This window comes from Scomber scombrus, chromosome 12 (genome assembly GCF_963691925.1).
Source record: "Scomber scombrus chromosome 12, fScoSco1.1, whole genome shotgun sequence".
NCBI lineage: Eukaryota > Metazoa > Chordata > Actinopteri > Scombriformes > Scombridae > Scomber > Scomber scombrus.
This window is the reverse complement of record NC_084981.1, coordinates 24,076,488-24,100,187: the sequence shown is the minus strand read 5'-3', so window position 1 is coordinate 24,100,187 and position 23,700 is coordinate 24,076,488. Positions and strand designations below refer to the sequence as shown.

At 38.4% G+C, this 23,700-nt stretch overlaps 1 protein-coding gene across 1 annotated transcript in view; it reads left to right on the top strand.

Moving 5' to 3' along the window:
* The first annotated feature begins 1,245 nt into the window (after positions 1-1,245).
* The window catches only part of LOC133991468 (contactin-associated protein-like 4), a 46,996-nt gene continuing 24,541 nt past the window's right edge, over positions 1,246-23,700 (top strand). Inside the window, exons 1-8 of the mRNA XM_062429890.1 lie at positions 1,246-1,317; positions 5,357-5,504; positions 8,825-9,028; positions 18,028-18,203; positions 18,451-18,597; positions 20,781-21,048; positions 21,858-22,007; positions 22,191-22,359. Coding sequence (XP_062285874.1) covers positions 1,261-1,317; positions 5,357-5,504; positions 8,825-9,028; positions 18,028-18,203; positions 18,451-18,597; positions 20,781-21,048; positions 21,858-22,007; positions 22,191-22,359 — 1,319 coding nt within the window. The 5' untranslated portion in view covers positions 1,246-1,260. The remainder of the gene's footprint in view (positions 1,318-5,356; positions 5,505-8,824; positions 9,029-18,027; positions 18,204-18,450; positions 18,598-20,780; positions 21,049-21,857; positions 22,008-22,190; positions 22,360-23,700) is intronic.

Here is a 23,700-nt window from a genome sequence, read left to right as displayed (position 1 = left end):
GTTTTTATACAGGGTTTAAGGCATAAATGTATTATAAGATACTGGACTGAAAATGGTGCCCATTCAGTCCTATAAGGTTTGTGTTATGAAGCTCACTGAATATGCACAATATCGTTTGCCCCACTGGCCTTGCTCCCCCGCTTGACCCATCATCGTCATGCCATTTCAAGTACACCCAGCAAATCCTGAACACAGAAATAGTGAAAAACAGTTTAACTCCTCGATTCAGAACTACACAGTTCTCAGCCTTTTCATATTTTCAGCAATTATTATCTAACATGCATTATGTGTGTATACTGTGTAATACCACTGTTTTAATTGTATCATTTGATACTATTATTCTTTTGTAAATTTGCCTGCCTAGGGACTGCTGATGAAATTTAGCTGTCTAACTCTGGGACAGTCAATGAATGTCCATTTTACTTTTTAAATAAACATAAAGTATATCTCTTTTAAAATGTGTGCATATGGTGTCCTTGCTGCAAAATGTCCCTTTGTAATGACTCAGCACTTCTGCACACAAACGCACACACACATTTAATTATTTAACCCGTTTTCATCTGCGGGTCTCTGCGCTGCTACTCAGATTATATGAAGGTCTGCTATGAACTGCCCACTTTTTAATATTGTATAAGTTTTGTGGTATTCACCATAAATGCCTCGGCTGCAGCTTATATTATGCACAGAACAGTCCTTAAGCAACAGATTAAACTCTTTTGACTTCCAAATTAAACATCAAAGAAAGAATTTGATATATCATTTGCGCTCAGGGCCTTTAAACTCTGGAAAACTTTATGTCTGATGAAATAAGTTGAGTAAGATTTGTCTTCTTTTAAGAGACAAGTGAAAACTTGGATTTGCATTTGTCTGAAAATGTCTTTGGCTTTTCTAATGCAGTGATTAGCAAGTGATTAGTCCCTTTTGATTTTTCCAGCGTACTTTCCTAACTTTCTTGTGAAAAGTGTCCTATAATTACTGGTATTATCAGTGTGTGTTCATTTGACTTTTTTAAAAAGAACTCTTAACATGACTTGTGTCAAAAAACAAAAGTCAGCACTTCATTCTTTGGATGCTGCAAAGGCATTTATGTCTCCATCCTCTCTCTATCTCTCTCTCTCTCCAGGAGCTGGAGGCTGGTCTCCTCACAGTTCAGACAGATATCAATGGTTGGAGGTCGACCTGGGTGGGCGGACCCAAATCGCTGCTGTTGCCACGCAAGGTCGCTATGGCAGCTCTGATTGGCTGACGGCCTACCTGCTGATGTTCAGCGACACAGGACACAACTGGAAACAGTATCGACAGGAAGACAGTATAGGGGTGAGTGCATTGTAATAAAACTCTACTGACAGCTCTTAAGTCAGTGTATGAATAGATTTAACAACGGTATAGGAGAAAAGTGAGCCTGAAACTGTATTTTATTTATTTTGACATTTCATTGTGGGAAAAAGGGCAGGTGTTACCAATAACATTAATGATGGCTTGACACTAAGCCATGGCTGAAGCAGCTAAATTGAATACAGCCATCAATAATTGGATATTTAACACCTGTGCCTTTCCTACTTTCAAAATGTCTTGAGTGCAAAAATTGCAACTATTACAATTATAATGTTCCTTTAAAGGCTGATGTGAATAATTTTGCATGTCATTTGCTGATAAGTGCAGAGTTTGACACTTGAAGTTTTCACATTTATCTGCTGTAAATGGAAAGTGTCTCTGTCTGTACCTGTTTAAAATGTGAGTTCAAGGTGTAAACATATGATTTGTGATATCACAACTACAGCCAACCGTTGTCCAATTTGCACATACACTGATAATAGACTTAGGAGACATATTTTAATAGTTTTTTATAGTTTACGTATAGATTATGGATTTCCAATTAGGGAGAAAGACAAGGTGTCATTTTCCAGTGTCCTAAAATGCAACTGTTGACAATATGTTTCTCTATATTTAAAGTTATTCAAGCGTTTTTGTCTTAATAGGTTCACTTGAACCTACTCAAAACCATACTGTTGAATAGACAGTACTAAGCAGTATTATTTTAAAAAGGCACTGCAGAGAGTATGAGTTTTACAACGTGTGCATAAAAAGGTCTGAAGCATCATCCTACAGATAGCAGAAGACAATTTGGAGAGAAGTGAACAGCGGGAAAACTCAACCTTCTCTGTTCATTACCAGCCATCACTGGCCTTTCTCTTTTTGTTAATAATGAGTTAAGTTTATCAGATGGGCTAACCCTAACCCTAACCCTAACCCCTAACCCTAACCCTAACCCTGTGAACTATGAGCAGAATAAGCACTGCTCACTAAAGTAGCACAGTCAATTGAAAAATCAGTTTTCAGCTGCAATAAATCAAGCTGTATGTTAAGCACAAACCTCAAGTTTATTGAAATGTACTAAATAGAAAAGAATGAGCATCTCATTTACTGATACATTTTAATATTTGTTTCCCATGGCTTTTTTGTAATCAACATGTGAATCATATTACCCCTACATACTGTAGTAGGTAGAGGCAGTCAAGCCTTTCATCGCAGCTCTTGCTATAGACAGAAAATTCTCCGTATTACAGCGACGCTGTGACGAGCAGCTTCACTTTAGAGTTGATGAGAGTTAAGACTCTCACAGCGAGGGTAAAACTAATGTCAAGCTAAGACTCCTTCAGAGAGAGAACAGAAAAGAGCTTCTCGCGGCTTAAAAGCTTGTTGATTTCACACTTGGCATAAATCCGCAGCATGTCTCAAAAGTCCTTCTGAAGCACCACATTTTAGTCAGCCTAGTTTATTATAGCTTTCGGGGAACAGAGTTGACTGCTGAGCTTCTTCATCAGTCACAATTCCTCCAGGACCTGTCTCTCCTTTAAACTTAGAGGCCAGAGTTTGTGGAGCTGAGAAATGTTCTCTTGTGCTCTTAATTTTTCCCTCCTCTCTCATCTTCTCAGTTCTTTCTCTCTTCGCAGCTGCCACAAAGGTGTGAATGAGCAGATGGTGTTGGTCTTATTATATTCTCCTAATCAGGGAAGATAGTATCCTTAGCTGTTAATAGAGGTAAAGGGACTGGAAATACATCATAGATTTCCCTGTAGGACAGGTGAAGACACAGATTCTATTAAATGAACTGAAATATTAAAATGTTAATATGAGCCAAAAGTGGAAAAGGGCTGGGAGGAGGCAGCAGATGAAGGTGTGCAGGCTGAGGTAATGGATGTGCAAGATTTACCTTTATCGATTTAATTGCATGAACCTTTACCAAGAGCAATTTAAATGGATCATTTGTTTTCATTACCCATATATTTTCTTAGGGAAATGAGGCGTAAATGTAAAAAAAGGACCTTGTAAAGCTGTTTATTCAATCAGCTTCTTACTTTGAGCGATGTGGTCTTTTAGATTAACACATTTTCTGCCAAAGTTTGAACAGTTTTGGTTATTTAACAGGAAAGATTTCTGTATTTCTGTGTTTTCTGTGGTCTTTCAATGGTTTTGATGTAGGCAGGGGTCAGGCAGAGAAAGTTGATATACAGTTTAACAACATTTGAACCAAAATGTGATGACAGTTGTTGGCTGGTTTGATTATGGTGCCAGTTATGTCAATCGAATCTGATCAATCCAAATCATGATTCTTATACGATCAGCACTGAGGTTTCTTTTTTCTAACTTTATTGAATAAACAACGCTCATACGTTTTGGTCCTAGATGTCGGTGTTACACTGCGACATCTAGTGGCTGAATGTCATGTATTGTAACTTTAAAATGATGTTTGGAAGTTAAATAATCCGTAGATAGTATTTAATCTGGTCTCTTTAGATAAAGGGCGAGTGAAGTAGAGATGATGTTAAATAAAATTGCATTTCGTCTGAATTTGGTTCTAGTTAATGAAGAGTTTGGTCATGTAACGTTTTCCTGGGATCTCATTTACCTCATTTATTCTCATATGTCATTTTACCAAAACGTTTCTCTGCTTCACTCTCAGACTCTCACTTCAACCTAGCACCTCTCTTTTACTTTCCTTCTGTCTCTGCAGTTAAATTGTCCCTTTGGAGGATTTTCCGTATTGACTCAGGTCATATTTCAAAAGCCAATACCTCAACTAAATTAGGCGTCGTTCTCCTCTGCCTTCTCAGCAGGAAATGGTCATTTGTGGCAGTTGGGACTTTATTTTTTGACAGACCTGGCTGTTCAAAGCTGTGGGGAAATTTGGTACAAATAATTATATCTAATAAAATTGTCCAGATTATGACAATTCACTCAGGGGACTCAGTGTTTCAGAGGAATAATCACAACAGGACATGCAAATATGCAGATGTCTCTTTGCAACAATAAACTTTTAGCCTCATTTAAGACCACAACAAACACATGCAGATTTTAATGTCATACATATGTTTCCTTGTTCCACACCTCCATGAAGAGATCATAGGTCAGGATCAGCTGCAACAGCCATGAACTTGTGGGGATTCAGTGGCTTGTTCAAGGACATTTCAGCTGGGTAAATGTTCTCCATTTGAAGAAGGGCCATCCTGCTGCCACTTAATTTACTAACAAGTTTAACTGATAAGCTGAGTAAACTTACATATACTATAAATTAAAAAACAGACAAAGTGATCAGAGCAGTACACAGAATAGAGTTTTTTTTAAGGAAACACTGAACTGTGGCAGGGCCGACAGAGAAGAAAATCTGAGTCCAAAATCAAAAATAGAGGTAATAGGAACAGGCACTGAGTCTCAAAGATATCAAGATTCATACTTGGGTATAAGTCAAGCAAAATATTTACTTTCATAATTGTATTTTACTAGACGCAGAACTGTCCGGATAGAATAGAGAGTAAAAGCGGAGAGGCAGAGTATAGGATTTATAAGGAAAGATGATAAAGAAAGGCTTAAGATCAAGTCCAAACTGAAGCTTAAAAAGGTAAAAAAAAATTAAATTCCAGAAAGAGTGCTCTAGGATCGAGGAGGTTAATAAATGGTATTCTCTATGGACCAAGTGTTTACCAAGGCGTCTAATACATATAAAACTACATCTAGTGCTTCACAAATCTAATTTTCTACCTGATTGAGAACCCATTCAGCAGGAACGTGGTCCTATCTCCACAATATTCCCTTCATTAAGAGGAAAATCAAACGTATCACTTCTCACACAGGCCCTAGGGAGTGCAGTTCAACTTCAATAAAGACATGAAAGAGAACATGTTCACTTATTTAGTAGTAAGCTTGACTACAATCAAGATCCAGAGGGATTTTTTTTTTTTTTTACACAATTATCTTTATGGTGTCTCACAAATGAAAGATGGACAGGTGCATGAGTGGAAAGCCAGAAAACTAATTTAGCTACTGTTGATGTTTTGTTTTGTTTTTTTTCCCCCAGGCCTTTTCAGGTAACAGTAACGCAGACAGTGTGGTCCAGCACAAGCTCCAACATCCAGTGATCGCTCGCTACGTCCGCCTGATACCCCTCGACTGGAATCCCAACGGTCGGATTGGACTCAGACTGGAGACCTACGGATGTCTTTACAGTCAGTTTTGTTTTGTTTTTTTACCCTTTCCTTCACTTACAGGCATAAACTGAGATTACAGTACTCATGTCACATGATGAAATAAGTCACTAGTGTCTGTATGTTCAAATTCTAGCCACTGCACATTCTTAGCCAGTTACTAATCAGCTTTTTGGACATGCATTAAACAATAAACCCAGCAACCATCCCGGCAGCCCTTTATTCCAAATGTGGTGGGAAAAACAATCCTTACACATTTTTATAAAAATGTGTTTTGCACATTGTTAGTGAATGTTTCACCTTCACTGGGCAAAATGGTGTGTGTGCAGAGTTTGACACTAAAAGGCTGTTATCAGGTTTCCCCTAAATATACAAGTGGTATGTAGAAACCTGAGACCTCCATTGCACATACAGTGTACATAGAATTGAAATTACTTTAAATATGAGATATTTTGTGATCAGCAGTTCAGAGAGACTATGTCACAAAGGAGAGCCGAGAAGGTGGACCCAAATGCAAAAGACTGAAACCAGGACTGACAAAATTAAAGTCTTTAATCACGATCTGCAGGCGAAAAACACGAAGAGCAGAAACACAGGGTCAACGCAGAACGGACAAGGACAAACCGGACAAGACGACACTAAGGGATGATTATAAACGGGACACAGGTGAAACGGTAAAACACAGGAAGTAGGCTAATGATAACAGAAACACAAGGAGAAAATATTTCAAAATAAAACAGGACCTAAACAAATACAAACAGTAAGCCCAGGCTGGATATGACAGAATAATTACTAACAAGCAAATAGTTTCAATTTCACAAGGTTGACTGCTGGATACAAGATTCCTCAGTGTGTGTGCACTGGAGGCGTCAAAGTAATTTCTAGAAGTTTTGACCGTGTAATCAAACTTTGTGGTGGAAAAAAACCATAATCGACACAAATTATTATTCAAAGAATATTAAAAGATGCCTGTAAGGGGATCTTTGAATAGACTATATCTTTGTATCAAAAAAAGAAATATATAAAGAAATCTCAAATTGGTTCGGAAATAATTACTTTTTATGTCACACTTTCATTACAGTCTTTATATGTTATATTGTTTTATATCCCACGTTGACATTTTCTATTGTCTTACGTTTATGTTAAGTAATTTAGACTCCACCAAGAGAATGTAATTAGTCAAGCACTGGTTACTCTCTGATACATCATGGCATTTATATTATCTAACATGGCATTCACAGTATTTTATTTGAATTAATGAATTTGTCTTCTCTTATCCACCCGTATCCTTTTGACATTTTTATCAGTTGTTATAGCTGACAGAAGGGGGGAAACATGCAACATGGTACCTGACAGCCCTCCTTTTTTATTCTTCCTTTTTTCTGGTTGAGTGGGAGGATATAACAGGGAGACAGGAGCACTTTGTCTACAGTACAAGACGTTACCACAATGTCATTGTTTATTCAGAATCTCCATTTGCTTTTATTGCGTCTTGTCTTTATCCACACCGAAACTTTTTGTAATATTTGGGTTCTGTTTTTTCAAACTTCTGGCACATCAGATTTCATCATAATTGAAAAAAATGAATTTAAAGATGGATAGAAACATGCCTCATATATACTGTATATATATACACACACACATTATACACACTAATTGGATGTGATGTATAGTAGGGGCCCATCTGGCACGTTCTGGGCGGGTAAGGAATGAGCAGGAAAACCAGAAACAGCACGAGAAGTAAAGTAAAGACAGAAGGAGGCACCAGAGGACACAACAGCTGTGGTAATGACAGTAATAGAAGACTTGCCGCCTCCTATTTCTGCTGGTTTCCAGATTAAGTTTCATTAGGTTAAATGAATACAGGCTGAAGTAATATGTCTGTTAGAGGTTATGTTAGTATAAAAAGTTTTTTCATTACTTTGTTGCCCCCAGCAACAGAAAAACAAAGTTTTTAATTCTTTATTTTTTTTAATTAAAATTACATGGTGATAACAAAACTATAGGGACTAAACAACTTCAAATAAATTATTAACCCTTTTGTAACCCTGATGCGTGTAAAACAAGAGTGTAATTGGTTAAAAAAACAACATATTACAATAGAGTGATTGCCTGTTGGTTCAGTTTGATTTAATGATTCCTTTCAACTTGAAAAAAAAGGACTTTAATTAGACTCTGAGGCTGCTGGCAACATTTCCTCATTTCATCCAAAAGGTAAAGAAGAAGACAAACACCTCTGGGGCTTTGAATTGTAAACAATTTAAGTTTGTAGGTTTTTACTGTTGTCAGCAATAAATGCCCAAAATCATCTCAGCTGACATTTCTAATTTGATGCTTCGATGGTGTTTCTGTAGGCAAGAGATTTGTAGCATCAAGATGAGCAACATTAGTGTATCTTTTTCTTTTGAAAAACATGAAAGATGCTTCGTGGTCTGTAATCAATCTACTTGTCATATTCAGAGACAAGCTAAAAGACCAGCTCCTCAAAGTGTCTACATTTCATTTATGAGTAATCAGTCACTCGGCCAACTTTCCTCTGGGAATCTCTTGCATGTCGATCATGGCTCTGAGCAGAAATCAGATGAAAATCCAAACTAAACAATTATTTAGTAATTCTTCATATATAGTCTAGATAAAAATGTAGATGATGTTGTGGACTAAAACAAATACCTGCACTGTTTTGTTTAGAGGAAGGTATGTCAGAGTGATTCATTTTTCACTTGATGCCTCCAGTGGGGGAAAAGAAAACATGCTAAAAATAAATTATATCAGGCAATATATCATATAAACTGTCTTGTTTTTGAAAAGAATGTTAAAAAAGAAAAAAAAACACCTTTCAAAAAGATGAAAACAGGATAATATCACCTAAGAAAGCAAAGTTAGAAGTACAATCTGTGATCATCAAAATTATATATTATATAAGTCAAATTCTTCAGTTATGTGTGAGGGTATATGTATAAATCCTTAAAAGAGATCTATAAGTTTAATTATATTTTTATCATACGTTCTAGGTGCAGAGAAATGATTTATGATTAAATGTGTCTGTTGAATCCCAATCCTCTATGAACATTATCTTGCCAACTCCTCTGGAAAGAGATTGATTAGGAGTGAGATTTAAATACATGTGTTTTGAGAAATAGCCTCAATTGTGAGAGAAATAACTTAGCAGATCTTCAGGAAATAATCTCAAACAGAATATAAACGTTGGTACCTTTGCAACATTCTGCATGACAATATTGATGTGTTCAGAGTAATGATTTTACCCCCGACCATGATAATATTTCCCAGTTGATTACATGAGTACAGAGGACAGAGTAACGTGTGGTTTTGTTCTTTTTCAGACTCTGACGTGGTGAGCTTCGATGGCCGCAGCAGCCTGTTCTACAGGTTGAGTCCCAGGCCAAGGCCGATGACCAGAGAGAGCATCTCTCTGAAGTTTAAAACCCTGAGCAACTCTGGGACGTTGCTGCACGCAGAGGGACAGAGCGATCACAGCCTCACTCTAGAGCTGGAGAAAGGGAAGCTTCTCCTGCTCCTCCGAAAAGGTACAAGTCTGACACACACACACACACACACACACACACACACACACACACACACACACACACACACACACACACACACACACACACACACACACACACACACACACACACACACACACACACACACACACACACACACACACACAGTCATGATTGCTTACAGTCATGCTAGTGCTGCGTTGCATTATCAAACAAGCTAAGTGAATGTAATTTACTTTGAAATATTGTCAAGTATGTACGGCTGTTACAACCCCCAGAAAGGCATCTACAGAGGTCCAACATAACCCAAAAGAGTCAAGTAGTTTCAGAACACATTACATTTTTAATGAACCATAATTGTGACCATAAATCAACATAACAAATTAACAACACATAATAGAAGGCTGATGGGCGGGCCAAAATTAACAAATGGAAAGGAGGACACCCAGACCAAAATCTAACAGAAATAAAGCTGCAAAAAACAAGAGAACCAACAAAAGCAGAAATCTAAATCAAGTCAGTCACAAATACAAACTGCTGCTGCCGAGGCCAGAAGGAAGAAAAGAGGGCGAGTCAAGGTCCCTGCTCCCTCGTTATTAGTTTTCCCTCAATCAGACCAGATCAGATACACCTGAGGGGAGAACAAAAGACATCATGAGAGTCAAAGTCATATGCTCATCCTAACCGGCAGGAGGAGCATGTAATAACTACCCTTAAGGACTAGTATGTAGGATTTAGTGGCATCTAGCAGTGTGGTTACAGATTGCAACCCCTCCAAGCCTGTAGTAGAACCTACGGTGGCCACGAAACTTGCGAAAAACACTGCTCTAGAGCGAGTGTTTGGTTTGTCCGTTCTGGACTACTGTAGAAACATGGCGGTGCAAGATGGCAGGCTCGGTGGAGGAGGACACGCTCCCTGTGTAGATATAAAAGGTTCTAAGAAAACAGAAACATAAAGATTCTTAGTCTTAGTGATTATACACTAATTTAAACAAACGTATGAAGATTATACTCTGTTTCTGCCCAACCTGTTCCACTAGATGCCACAAAATTCTACACACTGCACCTTTTTAAAGAAAACTTTCCATACAGTATGATACAAATGTCTTGGGAATCTGTTATATTAGAAGTCATAACACTCTTTCCTGTGGATCAACTCTTTAATGGTTTAGTCTCCACGGAGACACAGAGGATTATGCCACCAAATCAAGTATTTACAGCTTGTGAGCGTATCTTAAATTTTTTTCTTTTTGCTCTGATTTTGCCTGTGGTTGTGTGCTTGGAAATATCACTAAGCTATGAGGTTGCTGAATCTTTCTGGCTGTTTTATTTTTCACCCACAGATCTAGTGGTTGAAAATAGCATGGTGTTTGCTGACTACCTGTGTCTGTTCTTATACTTGTGCCATCTACTTATGCTTATTATTTGGTTTGGCATTGGGGATTAAACGCAACTGATTTTATAAATTCAGTTTACCTGTCACAAGTAGTTCTACTCAGCCAGCTGTATAATATCTTGGCTTACACTGTAAAGGTTTCCCAAAGTCTGCAAAAATAACGCAGATTATGCCATCAGGCTTGTCTTGAATTGGGCTAGAGACTTAAAGGATAAGGCTGTTGATTTCTATATTTCTCTTATTGTCAACGAATCTCATCTGTAGAGTCAAACCAACAATTAACTGGTCTACTTACAAGTATTGTGTGTGTATCCAAAGCCGGACACATCTTCTTCATCTGTGCCAAAGACCTCTCTTGTAGTCCTAAAACTATTAAGGAATGAAGGAACATGTGCCCCAATGCACCGTTTAGGCTCATTGACGTAATAGTTTTTGGAGCACAGAGGAATCCAATATATCAGGCTTTAGATACACGCACAACACTTTTAAGTATCGTTGATTTTGTCGGTTTGGCTCTACACATGAGATTTATTGGCGGTCAGAAAAATCGATACAAAAATAGAAAATTGCCAGCCTAATCCTTTAAAACTTTTAGCAGAAAGCCTGCGTTACAAACTGAAGCTGTGGAGTTAGAAAGATGTCAGCATTTAGGAGGGTTTAATGAAAAACTCTACAAGGTTGCATCATTGTAAAAGAAGGATGTGGTGTTTTTGGAGCTTTACCCAACCTAGAGATTAAAAGTCAGGATATGATCAGCCTCTGCGGAGCGTTCTTTTTTCGTCTTTTTCATCTTCCAATGTGCAACACCAAATTGCTTGAGTGCTCTTTTTTTTGTAGCTGTGCTCGTCTTCTTTTGGTTGTTGTTGATGTGCATATTTTTCATGCTGTTGCTGATTTCCATAGAGGTGGAATACTTACTACTCTGATAAGCATTAGAGAAATATTTCAATTTAAAGGCATTGTGTTCATGTGGGACCTTCTTCATGTAGGTTGTACGTAAACTGCTGAGTCAAGTTTTTACACTCAGCTGCACTCATTGATCACCTAAGTTCATATTCATAAGCTGAACACCACATGCAGAAACACTTCTGAAGTGATTATCCTACCAGCGGACTACTATACTACTTTTATTATTTCAGTATGTGTAATTAAAGGTTTTAACCTGCTGCTGTAGTTGATGGATTAGATTTGTCCTTTAAATTCAGTGGACTGTGCAGTATTTTCATTTTGTGGTATAGCAGGAGAACAGCCTCGTGGTTGAAGGGGAAAAGTTCTTATTGTCACTCATCTCTGCTGTGCTGAGCTTGATGTTGACGACACATCTGTTAATAGTGTGTATTCACTTCATAATCAATGAGTTGGCATCTGTTGTATTTTTCACCATTTCATTCATCACTTCATATTTTTTCCAGACATAAGAAGTCGATTTGCTGCTTTGGTCACATTTCTCTGCCCTCTGCTCTACATACTGTATCCCTTCTGCCTCCTAGAGTTCACCACCATTTAAATATGTCATTATACTTCACTGTCTGGCTTCCTTCTTACATTTTCTTTTCAAATGGGTTCATTCCCTCCATTTCAAGCTCTAATATGTGACTTTCTTTAATTTACCTTCTTTTCCGTAGGTATTTGCTATTTAAAAGTTGTCCAGTAGTCCTTGTATCCTCAGTTGTAAAGCTGTCATTGTAAAATAACTTGTCTGGTGACTAAATGTGTATGCACATTCAATATTTGCCAAGTAAAAAATGTCTTGTGATGCAGCTTTCTGCAACCAAAGGTATTGGATCTTTCTGAAACCAGTGAGGAATTTAGATTTATCTTTATATGAAAGTTGATACAAATTTCATACCAGAAGTCTAGACAGCAGCATTTAGTATAGTAGTAGCTTACTGGTTGAAAAGCATACCACAAAACTGAAATGCCTGAGTTTTGATTCCAGCAGCTGACTTTTGTTGCACGTCAATCACCAGACTCTTTCTCCCTGTCGCTAACTGTCACTCCTCTCTACTGTTGCCATAACAGAGACATAAAATAACTTCAAAAATAAATAAATAAATACTGTTTTATGATGACTTTCCAAATCATGATGATTTGTTCTGTGATTTAAAGTGACAGATGTGTCCTACATGCTCATATTAACCCATACTGTAGCTCTTAGTGCTTTTTTTGAGAAGGGTCAACCACAGTGCAGCATGCCATGAGTAGTTGTGTTGGTTCAGTGCTTCGCTGGCACTAAAAATGTAAAACCAGCCTGTGTGAAGCTATTCCAGGTCATTTTGCACCCGTTTAAAAGTTTAAAACATTAACTTTGCAAATTACAACAGAGGTAATTAACTGATTTGCACTTTTACCTGAGTTAGATTTTCATTAGTGTGTGCTGGTCTGGCCCCCACTGTAACAATCCATTATGGGAGTTTCGTTCCCATGTGTACCCTAAGCAGCCTTCAGCAGCATTTAACAGAAGACACTTAGTTCCACTCTGTTTGTCTGGAGCTGTCCAAACTGTGTGAATAAATACACCGGCTCATTAAAATGTATGCACTCTCTCCAAAAGCATCCCATTCCCTCTCTGCTATACATTCATCAAAACGTCTGTTTATAGTCCTGTAGCTCACTGGCTCATAATTAAGCTCAGTTTTTTTCTGCTACTGGAATATTTTGTGAGAGTAAATATACCAACAGGGAACAGTGTTTACTCATCTTGTGCCTTCTGCCTGAGCTTTGCTTGCTTTAGGTAAACAATGAAAAAGGTCTCAGATAGGCAGACAGAATAAAATCTTTCCCTTCTATAAAAAGGAAGCAAGTAGATTTCTAGATACAAATTATGTAAACGAATGATAAACTGCAGTTGGATCCCAAGTTGCGAGTTTTAATCTCATAACTTGGGATCTGAATTTGTTTGCACAAAGGCAGAATACAGTTCACATATGTGTACATACAGTACTGTGTTAAGGTTTTATGCACTAAAAGTAAAGAAGGGATGCTTTCAAAAATAGGTATATTTTGTACTTATCGATTGACTTCATACAAAGTGAAGTAAAAAGAAGAAACCTAAATTAAATCAATATTTTTTATGAGCAGCTTTGTTTTTAAAACAGCAGCAGTTCACCTCGGTACACCTGCACAAAGTTTTTGAGGTACTTGGCAGGTCAATGTATTTTGGAGAAGTTGCAACAGTTCTTCTGTGGATTTTGACCTCTCAGCTGCCTCTGTCTCTGCATGTAATCCCAGACTGGATCCATGATGTCGAGACCAGGGCTCTTTGGGGGCCAAACCATCTGTTGCAGGACTACTTGTTCTTCTTGTGGCTTAAGATAGTTCTTCACGACTCTGGCTGCATGTTTGGGTTCATTGTAATGCTGCAGAATAAGTTTGGGACTGATCAATGCCTCCCTGATGGTATTGCATAATGGAAAAGAATCTAAACATCTAAAGTGCCTAAAACTAAAAAGTGCCAACTAAGTGGGCATGCACGATGGAGAGGTCAGGTTTCATTTGTGCAAGTGTACAGCATGCAGGGTTAAAGTGACAGTCGGATCTGATGGGGATATCCATGTGGTTAACTCATGACCTGGAGGCAAAGTCTCAAATTCTTCCCAAAGGGCCTGGCAGACGCCGCCTTGTGAAGATCAGAGTTTCAGGTAGAAGCTGTTGAAATGGAGATGATTGATTTGTGGTCATATTAAAACTGCTCAGGCAGGAGTTTCAATCCCTTTAGAAGCCTCTGTGTATTAACGAGCTGATGGGACTGTACAACAGAGCACAGATAGGTTTGATCTTATTTAGTTTTTTGTTCATTCTCCGTAGAAAATTGAGGACCCGTTGACAGCATTGGGAGCTTTTTTGGCACTAATGATATATATATATATATATATATATATATACATATATATATATATATATATATATATATATATATATATATATATGACAATCTGTGAAAAACCTTAATTATTCCTGTCATATAGTCATATAGTGATCCCATACTATAGCTGTATAATGTAGCCTGGTGCACACAGGTGATGACTCATTCTGGATACAGTCTGTCAGCCTAGCTGTCACAGTGAGTGGTGGGCTGTGTGTCGTGTTCAGTACTGCAGTATTGACTAACCTTGTTATTCTACGCACTCTATCCACTGAAATATAGGAAGGTCTTTCACTTGTGTTCAGTCTTGCAGGGTTGTAAATAAACAGCTTAGCCTTCATCCAAGGAGCAACACGCTCATGTCAGAAAGACCCAGCTGTGCTTAATTTTACAGCCCTCAGCTGCATCCAGTAATGCACAAGGACAAGCTGATTAGCTGCATAGTCTATGAGGCTCCAGTGGTCCTGTATTTTAGTTACTTGTTCAATGTTTTAGGGTTCCTTGAAACAAATGTCAAACTGTTTTTTACAATTTCCTTCTGGAGTTATTGCTGTGGATATGTTTAGAGACTGCTGATTGACGCTGAAGTTTAAAAATTGCTGACTGTATTGACTGGACAGTCGAGCAGCCGCAGTCAGGACAGGAAAAAAACGGAAGGAAAAAAGCAATTACAATGATAACTTAATTCTAGAAACACCTTTTTTTTCCCAATTTGACAACTCATTCGTAAAAAGTCTTCAGCGTGGAATATCAATGTGGAAATCAATATCAAACTTTTTCCTTTTAATTTATTTTTTTTGGCCAGGCTTATTTAAAACATCTTTCTCCCGTGAGCAGTGAGCACGTTCAGTTGTTGCACATAATTCTTGTGTTGACTGGTTGTGCGTCTCGTCCATTTAAGCGGAATAAAATGACAATGCTGAAACAATTACAGCAGTCTGTCATCTTATAAGACCTGTCAATGTCTTCCAGCAAAATTTGATTTAGAGTCACAGCGAAGAGCCGTAATGCAGGAGCAGACAGCAGATGATTAGGTGATATTGCCTCAGGGAGCTGTCTGAAATCAACTTACACGGGAACGTACACTGTAAAAAAAAAAAAAAAAAAAGGCTATGAAGAACTTTTAGCAGGTTCTTGGGTCCTAAAAGAGGATAGGTTCAGAGAGTTTAGCCTCAATATTTTCTATGTATGGATATAGTGAAGTAATGGTGACCTGAGCAGTGAATGTAGTCAAACTCCTTCTATGTATGTGTTGTTGTCCGAGCTTCTGTCTTCTTTGTTTTAAAAGCCGGTTGGCTGCACAGCAATGTAAGTAAATGTGAGCATGCATGTTAGTGTATGTGAGTCCCTCCAGTGGACTTATAAAGAGAACTGGACACAGTGTTTTGGGCGGGGCCTCGTTCATTCTTATGAAAGTTGCTCAGTGGCACATGAAGCAAAAAAAGTTTGAATCCTGGGTATAAAATTACCCGGATCATTTGGGCCCATAGAGCAGATGCATTAGTGTCTTCTGTCATCCACCCAGTTTAGCCTTCCAGTTCATTTGAATGGTGATAAAACAATTAAATCATGGAGCACTTCTGGATTTTCCAAATGTGATCAGACCGAATTCTGATAAAACGAGTCATTTCAGGGAGGTTATGACCCACAAGAAGATTTAGCTGATTTGCAGACTATGTAAGTTTGCGCCCAATAGCAACATGGGACATTATAATCAGACAATTTGTCCACTATATCAAATTGGCTTCGAAGCCCAGCACTGTTCCTGGGGGCTTGGTCCCTCCGTGTCCTCCACATCTGTTTCCAAGATGGCGTTATGAATTCCAGCTAAACAGTTTCTGAAAACATCTTAGGCAAGAAATAGGCAATGCAGTAACAGAATATTGATCCATATTTGATCAGCACTCCCTTTTTTGGCAGTTTGATCTGAGTTTCAGTTCAGGGACGATAGTCTGTTTGTTGTTGTTTTTTTCAACTTTATTGAGTAAATAACGTTTTGATCTGAGATGCTGGTGCTATAGTGCGACATCTAGTGGCTGAATGTCATGTACTGCATCTTAAGTAATAATTAAAAAATATATAACTTTTTGCTTATCTTCAGGATGTGAAGGGATATTCTGCTCTCTTTATTAGAACATTTTATTTAATAATCATACCTTGTTTGGATTGCATTTTTATAGTTAGGCAATTTTAATTTCTAATGTGGTACACTGTATATGAATATCAAAAAGATCATCCTAAAATGCATGAAAGGAATACAACATCAGGTCTTTTTCTGTTCGCTTGACTGCAAGACTCCTTAATGCCTTGTCACACCAGAAAAAGCCTAAATTAAATTCAGCCACACAGCCTCATAAAATAAGTCGTGCTGAAAGCTTGGTGATACATTGAACGTGGCTACTTTCATTCAAGGTAAATTGGATGTGAAGAGGAAAGCTCTTTTTGGCGTTCTGTCCCATTCGGCAGTGCGGGAATGCATAAAATGTGATGGTGGCACACAGCTAATAAAGTTGTTTCTTGCCCTTTTGCACTCCCTGATTCCCTCAAAGATCAGCCGCACTTTCAAAAGTTGTTTCATAATTCACCAAAGCTGAACTCTACACCAAAGCACTTATTTTATCACAGCTAGCTACAAACTGCAGTATATCTAACTAGTCTAGCCTTGTACTTAATTTCAGTCTATATAATTCAGAATTGACTAAGTACTCTTGACTTTGCCTTCATTTCCTTCTTTTTCTTTCCCTGTGACATGTGCAAGCATCAGTCTGCTGATCAATGATGATTAAGTGCGCTTCACCCTCTCCCTTTCTGTCTCTGTCTGTCTCCTTTTCTCTCTCTCTAGTCTCTCCCTCTGCTATGGCAAGAATCCATCTGATAAATCAATGGTGATTGATGACTGAACACATATGAGTTGGTCTCTGTCTGTCTCCCAATCTCTTTCTTTCTTTTGCCACTCAGACAACGTTGTCTGGTTCAAACGGTACCTAATTCATATTTAATGACCGAGTGCATTTAGCTCTGTCTTCACCTCCCTCTCTCAGCAGAAACTCTGTTCTCTGCCAACACTTTAGGGATTGAGGAGAACCAGCAGCATTTCCCGTCATTTATTTATACCTTTCAACCTCTTTCCTGCTCCCTTTAATACTAATTATGTGTTATCACCTTTCTTTTTCCGGCACTTTCTCAGTTGCGGATGTTGATCTGGCTCTGAGATGATCACCAACAGAAAACTGTGACACTACAGTAGCAGTTCGGAGACATTTAAACAGCAGTCCCTGCCAGTTTAAGCATAAGGTGTAGACAGGAATACTGTGCTTATTTTGTTCCCATAGCAGACGAGGCTGCATTTCCTAACGTGCTGTTGACAATACAAAGATTTCAGAGTCAAATTCTTTGCATGAATAAACATTAGTGAAACAAGACACATCTCTACAAAGGAAAACACTTAAATATTTGATCCTGCTCTGACAAAAAAAGAAAATAAGCTTATCTGAATATCAGTTTTCAGGCATCAACATTCATTTGTGTCTGCTGAAAACAATCCACCCATTTTAGTCAAGTTTGAGTATTTAATTGTGTACTATCTTGCAGATTTTATTTAGTGATGTATAGGAAATATTTATTTATTTATTTTATAAATAAAATTCAAGATATCAACTTTCTCCTTTAGATTCCTCTCATCATCTCCTTTATCTACCATCATCACTACATATTCCTCCATTTTTTCATCTCAGTCTTTCTCCTCCTCTTCGTCTCCAGGCAGGAGCTCTTCTCTTGACGGCCGGCATCTCGTGTCTCTTGGCAGCCTGTTAGACGACCAACACTGGCACCACGTCGCAGTGGAGCATCACGGCTCTCACCTCAACCTCACCGTGGACAAAAGCACACTGTGGGTGCAGATCCCACCAAGATTCACTCACTGGGAACATGATCAGGTGTGTGTGTGTGTGTGTGTGTGTGTGTGTGTGTGTGTGTGTGTGTGTGTGTGTGTGTGTGTGTGTGTGTGTGTGTGTGTGTGTGTGTGTGTGTGTGTGTGTGTGTGTGTGTGTGTGTCTGTGTGTTTGTCTGTGTAGGTGGGAAACTCATGATGAAAATATGATGAAAAAATAATGAGGCAAAGAAACACCAACTTTATTTTCTATTTTTGTGTGTGTGTGTTTGTCACATTCTTTCCCTCTACAGATGAGTGTAGGAGCAGACCGAGGCCCTGGTTCTCGGAGGTCTGGCGGGTCAAACAAGGACTTTCACGGCTGTATAGAAAACCTTGTTTATAACAGCCTGAACCTGGTGGACCTGGCTAAACAGAAAGATCAGCGGGTTACTGTGAAGGTAACATGACTCATAATCTTGGACTGAAAAGCTTGTGTGTGTGTTTGTGTATTATGTACACTTGTCACACACTGTAGACACTAGACATGTACGCCTTTTGGTGGATGCCACTAATATATCTGATACATTGGATGAATTGATGTGAAGCAACATTTTGGCCAGAAATTAGTATTATATAGATTTAGATCCAACATTAGCAAAAAAAATAACAGATTCATAGATTTTATTTCAACACATATATTCTTATAAAACACAATTATTATACAATGTCCATCAAAAATACTAAAACATACAAACATTCAGTTAGGTAACCACAGGAACTATATATATAACGTTGTTGGTAACTATAGCAACAATGCTTCTGCTTGATGCTGTATTAATACATAATGACAGATAAGAAATAATAATCCATTTGACTTAACCATGCGTTAAACTGACTTCAAACAAGCTTTGAAAATGGATAATGACTGTTTTGCTTTGGTAAAGTGGCCAAGGCAGAAGCTACATAATACACACCGACTACACACATTGATAAAGAAAAATAATGTGCTTGGCAGAGGAAACATGATCCATTTACCACTGGGGTGTTTTTGACTCTGCCTATAGTTTGTTATTTTTATATAACAGGTTATCGCAGAGTTTATTATTGCTTACATATTAGCAGTGTTGAGACTAACTTTCTTTCATCTTTCTTGCTGTATTTTAGTCACGGTTGTTTTATGTGAAAAGTGTAGATAGCAGCCGCACACACAACACAAACACGATAAATCTGACCTCACTGTGTCTCAGAGCCGTGTTGTAAAGTCCACGTCTTTGCAGCCAACTCATAGTAAAACATAAGCCTCATCTCTGGGGTTATAATGTTATATATTGTTAATAATAACTGTTACTGAACTCCTGCTGCAGTTCCAACTTTGAGTTCTCATTTTAAGTTGAGAGCAGAGTTGTTAGTCGTCGTTCTTTTATGTTGGTGAAACTGGATTGAACTGAACTGATCTGAGGTTGTGGGAAAAACACACCAGACTCTCAACCAAGTTGATTAAACTCTGAGCGTTTTTGCATTAAAGGAACACAAAAGTTGCTTTCCCTACTCACTAATTACTTTAATATGCAGTGATTGGTAAAATCACTTTTTGAGAGAAGTTAATGTTCAGTAACTTGTCCAACACTGCATTCCAAATAGACCTACAGTATGAGTCCTCTATGTATTACTATCACTGCCAAGATTTGAAAACGGACTATTATTTAAATAATATAGTTGACTTATATTTCACTGGACAGCTGCTGTTGAGCAGTGCCATAGTAACAATAAATGAAGTGAAACTGGGAAATGCTAAATTAAGTGCACATGAATTTCTGACTGATAAGAAGAAGGAAAAAAATCTCCTCATTTACTTCCAATTTACTGTATTTAAATGCTCAAAACGGGAAGGCAAGTTCATACATTTGTCTCTCTCTCTCTCTCTCTCTCTCTCTCTCTCTCTCTCCGTGTGTGTGTGTGTGTGTGTGTGTGTGTGTGTGTGTGTGTGTGTGTGTGTGTGTGTGTGTGTGTGTGTGTGTGTGTGTGTGTGTGTGTGTGTGTGTGCGCGTGTGTGCTTATTGGATCATGTCACCTTAATGCGCATCACAGTCTCTTCGGCTTTCTCCTCTTCATTCTGCATTAACATATATCACTTTAACTGTACCACACAGAGCTTTTTGATTTGATCAAGTGTCTGCGTGCTGCATAGTCCACTAAAAATAGAAAATCCAGTGTTCCCAGTAGAGACCATGGGATGTAATATACCAGTATTGCTGCTTCGGCAGGGGACTTACCGTAATTACCACTTCTCCAAACTATGGTCTTGCATACAAAGTTGACCAGGTGCTCCCAGGCGCTTAATCAGCATCTTATTTCTCTCTCTCTTTCTGTACTTCCTCTGTGACCTTAGAGAGCTGTTGGGTGACATTGGTGCTTTAAGTTTGATCCGCTGGTGCTTATTCTAAGCTTGGCTATTATCATTATGGTAATAGTCTCTTGCTCTTTAAGGAGACTTGCTGATGAGATCTCTGTGCATCAGGGCACCGCCACGCAGCCTCGCAAATTAATTCATATTCATACATTATCGTGTTTTCCTTCTTTTGCTGTAATAATGGCTCTCTCTCCACATCTTCTCCCCTCTCCTCCTCTCCATCTATCTCAGGGCAATGTGACCTTTTCTTGCGCTGAGCCCGTTTTTGTTGCCATGACGTTCACCAGCCCTCAGAGTTTCCTGTGGTTGCCAGGAGTGACAGAACTGACATCGACGAGCATGTCGGCGGGGCTTCAGTTTCGGACGTGGAACAAGGCAGGGCTGCTCCTGACCTTTGACCTACCAAAACAAGAGGGTGTGGTGTGGCTGTACCTGAGCAAAGCCAGGCTCCATCTACAGGTGCAGAAGCAGGGCAGGGCGCCGCTGGAGCTCAGTGCAGGTCAGTCTGACCTTCGACCTACAATTTAAATTATATTCTCTCTTCTGTGATCACTGGGGCAAAATCTCTCCATTTTGTGTCCAGTTTCATCTCATTAAGGTCTAGATTAACAACTAAGAATTCACAGCACAGATGCCACAGAGCAAGAACTGACTTGTGTTTTTGGTAACATAACCCAGCATGAGCAGAAATATTCTTCATTTAAATAATGTACTTGGTATTTTTCTCTTTCAGTGGCTTTTTGCTTCAAACTGACCACTTTCAACAATGAAAAAAAGCTCTTTTATACCACATATTCATCAGCACACATAGAGCTAACCGGACAGATAAAAACTAATTTGCACAAGTTGCAAGAAAACAGAATTTCTTAAAATAAAATGCCTTAATGTCAATCCCAATAAAACATCCAGCGTCTTTAAAGAGAGCATCCTTTAGCCAATGGATTTAGGTTCAAGTATTTCTTTTTCATTTATCTAGCTTGGTGAAGAGTCCTTGAACAACACACTGAATCACAACAAGCTCCAGCAGCACTGTCAAGTAGCTGTGCCCAATCTCTGATGTCCACATTGAGTACAGCAATCATATATAATTTCTCTCCAGAGATCATATAAGTTTTCACATTCACATCTTAAAATTTACTTTAACACAAAAAAACTGCACATCCTGCTACAACCAGCACATATGAATTCTAGTTTCTGGCCAAGATTCATTGTAGATTTAAATAGTAAAACAAAGTTTAAGACTATGGCATTAAATGATGAAATCATGACAATCAAAGGTATTTACAGTATACCTGTGTGTGTCCTCAGGTTCAGCTCTGAATGACTGCCAGTGGCACTCTGTGGAGCTGATCTCCAGACGAGGACGTCTGACTGTTGCAGTGGACAGAGATGAAGGCGCCACTGCTCACGCCAGTCCCTCGTTTGTTATTACCACCGGAGGTCAACTTTTTTTTGCCGGTAAGACATTGATACAAATGAACACATGCATTAATTAGACTATTTCTAAAAGCTGAAACAACATGTTTGCCTTTCAATCATGTTAAATGTCAAGTTTAACTTCTCTAAACTTGAACGTCATCGGTACAGTTGTTTGAGATGTTGGGGTCAGAGTTGGACATCATGGTTTGCTTTGCTGCACAGGTTGTCCTAATGGGAGCCATCAGGAGTGCAGGAACCCCTTCAAAGCTTTCCAAGGCTGCATGCGTCAACTGACTGTGGACAACCAACCAGTCGACTTGATCATGGTGCAGCAGAGGCTGCTGGGAAACTATAGTCACCTACAGATCGATATGTGTGGCATCATTGACAGGTCAGACCGAAAAGTATTTATACAGGAGAAATTGAGCAAAATAGCAAATGTTATGCTAAATGTTATGCTAAATCAACTGTTAGTTTTGTTTTACCTTTATTTGTCCATTACGTTTTGTTTGGCGCTACTTAAGGATCATATAATCAAAAATATGATTTTGTTGCCATCCTATCTTTGTAACCCCTGTTAATCTTCCACTGGAGGTTCAGTGAATAGTTTCCTGTGGAGGGGTGTTACACGTGGATTATTTGACAGCAGTAGATTGGATGCAAAGGGAATTATGGCTGCAATACTCCAGTTTCACTGTTTCACAAAACATCCTATAATTGTTTATAGGAGGTGCAGCTTCTTCCCTCTGGGCTAAAATGTGGTTTTGCTTTCTTTTGTTTCTTGAAAATGGGATTTATTTGTGAGCATCTGTGATACAATATGTTTTCTTAAGGAAAGAGTATGACACACACACACACATACATACATACACACACACACACACACACACAATTTAGAGTTATTGTAGAGTCGAGTGAAATAACCAGAGTGACAAAACAATGTTTTCCTGTTCTGCTGATTGCTGCCAAGTCACTATTGCACAATATTTTATCTGCCTGGTGTTGATTGGCTCTGTGGCTCAGTGTGTGATTGAGTTTGGAAAAAATTGGGATATTGTGTTTTGTTGTGTTAGTGTCAGCTGATAGAGAGTTTGGCTGGTTCAAAAGAGAGTTTTTATTTTTCAAGTTTGCTTTCTCGCTCTTCCGTTGCCTGATTATCGTCAACATTATTATTTTTTTGCTGATTGTTTGTATGCTCGGGACTCCAAGAGAGACAGAACTGCACTCATGAGGAACATTTTTGAATAAAGGTTTTCACTGCTGTGAGTGAAGCAGAAGGTAAAGAAAACTTAAACCCACAAACACCAAATGTCCCAATGGTGAACATTTAATTTAAAACACCTCAACAAAAGAAGCTGCTGCATCATGCATCTGTTGTTAATTGGATTTTTGCATCTTAGTATAGTTATAGTTAATAGTTTGTACATGAAAAGTAAAGTGAGGGTGGATTACAGTTATAGCTTGAAGTAAAGTTTGATGCAGTTTACAGCTTTATTAACATTATTACATTTTATAAGGATGTTAAAGCCATAGAAGCTCATAATGCTGGAGACTAAAACTGTTGAACCAATACAGATTTGTACACTGAAAGATCTGTTACCACCACTGAATAGAATCAATGTTCTTGACATTTCTTTATCATCAAATACTGAAGAAACTGTAGCCTCTAATATGTCTTTTCATTTTTCTATATTGCAGAAAATGTCAAGACAAACTCCACCGTGTCAGTTTA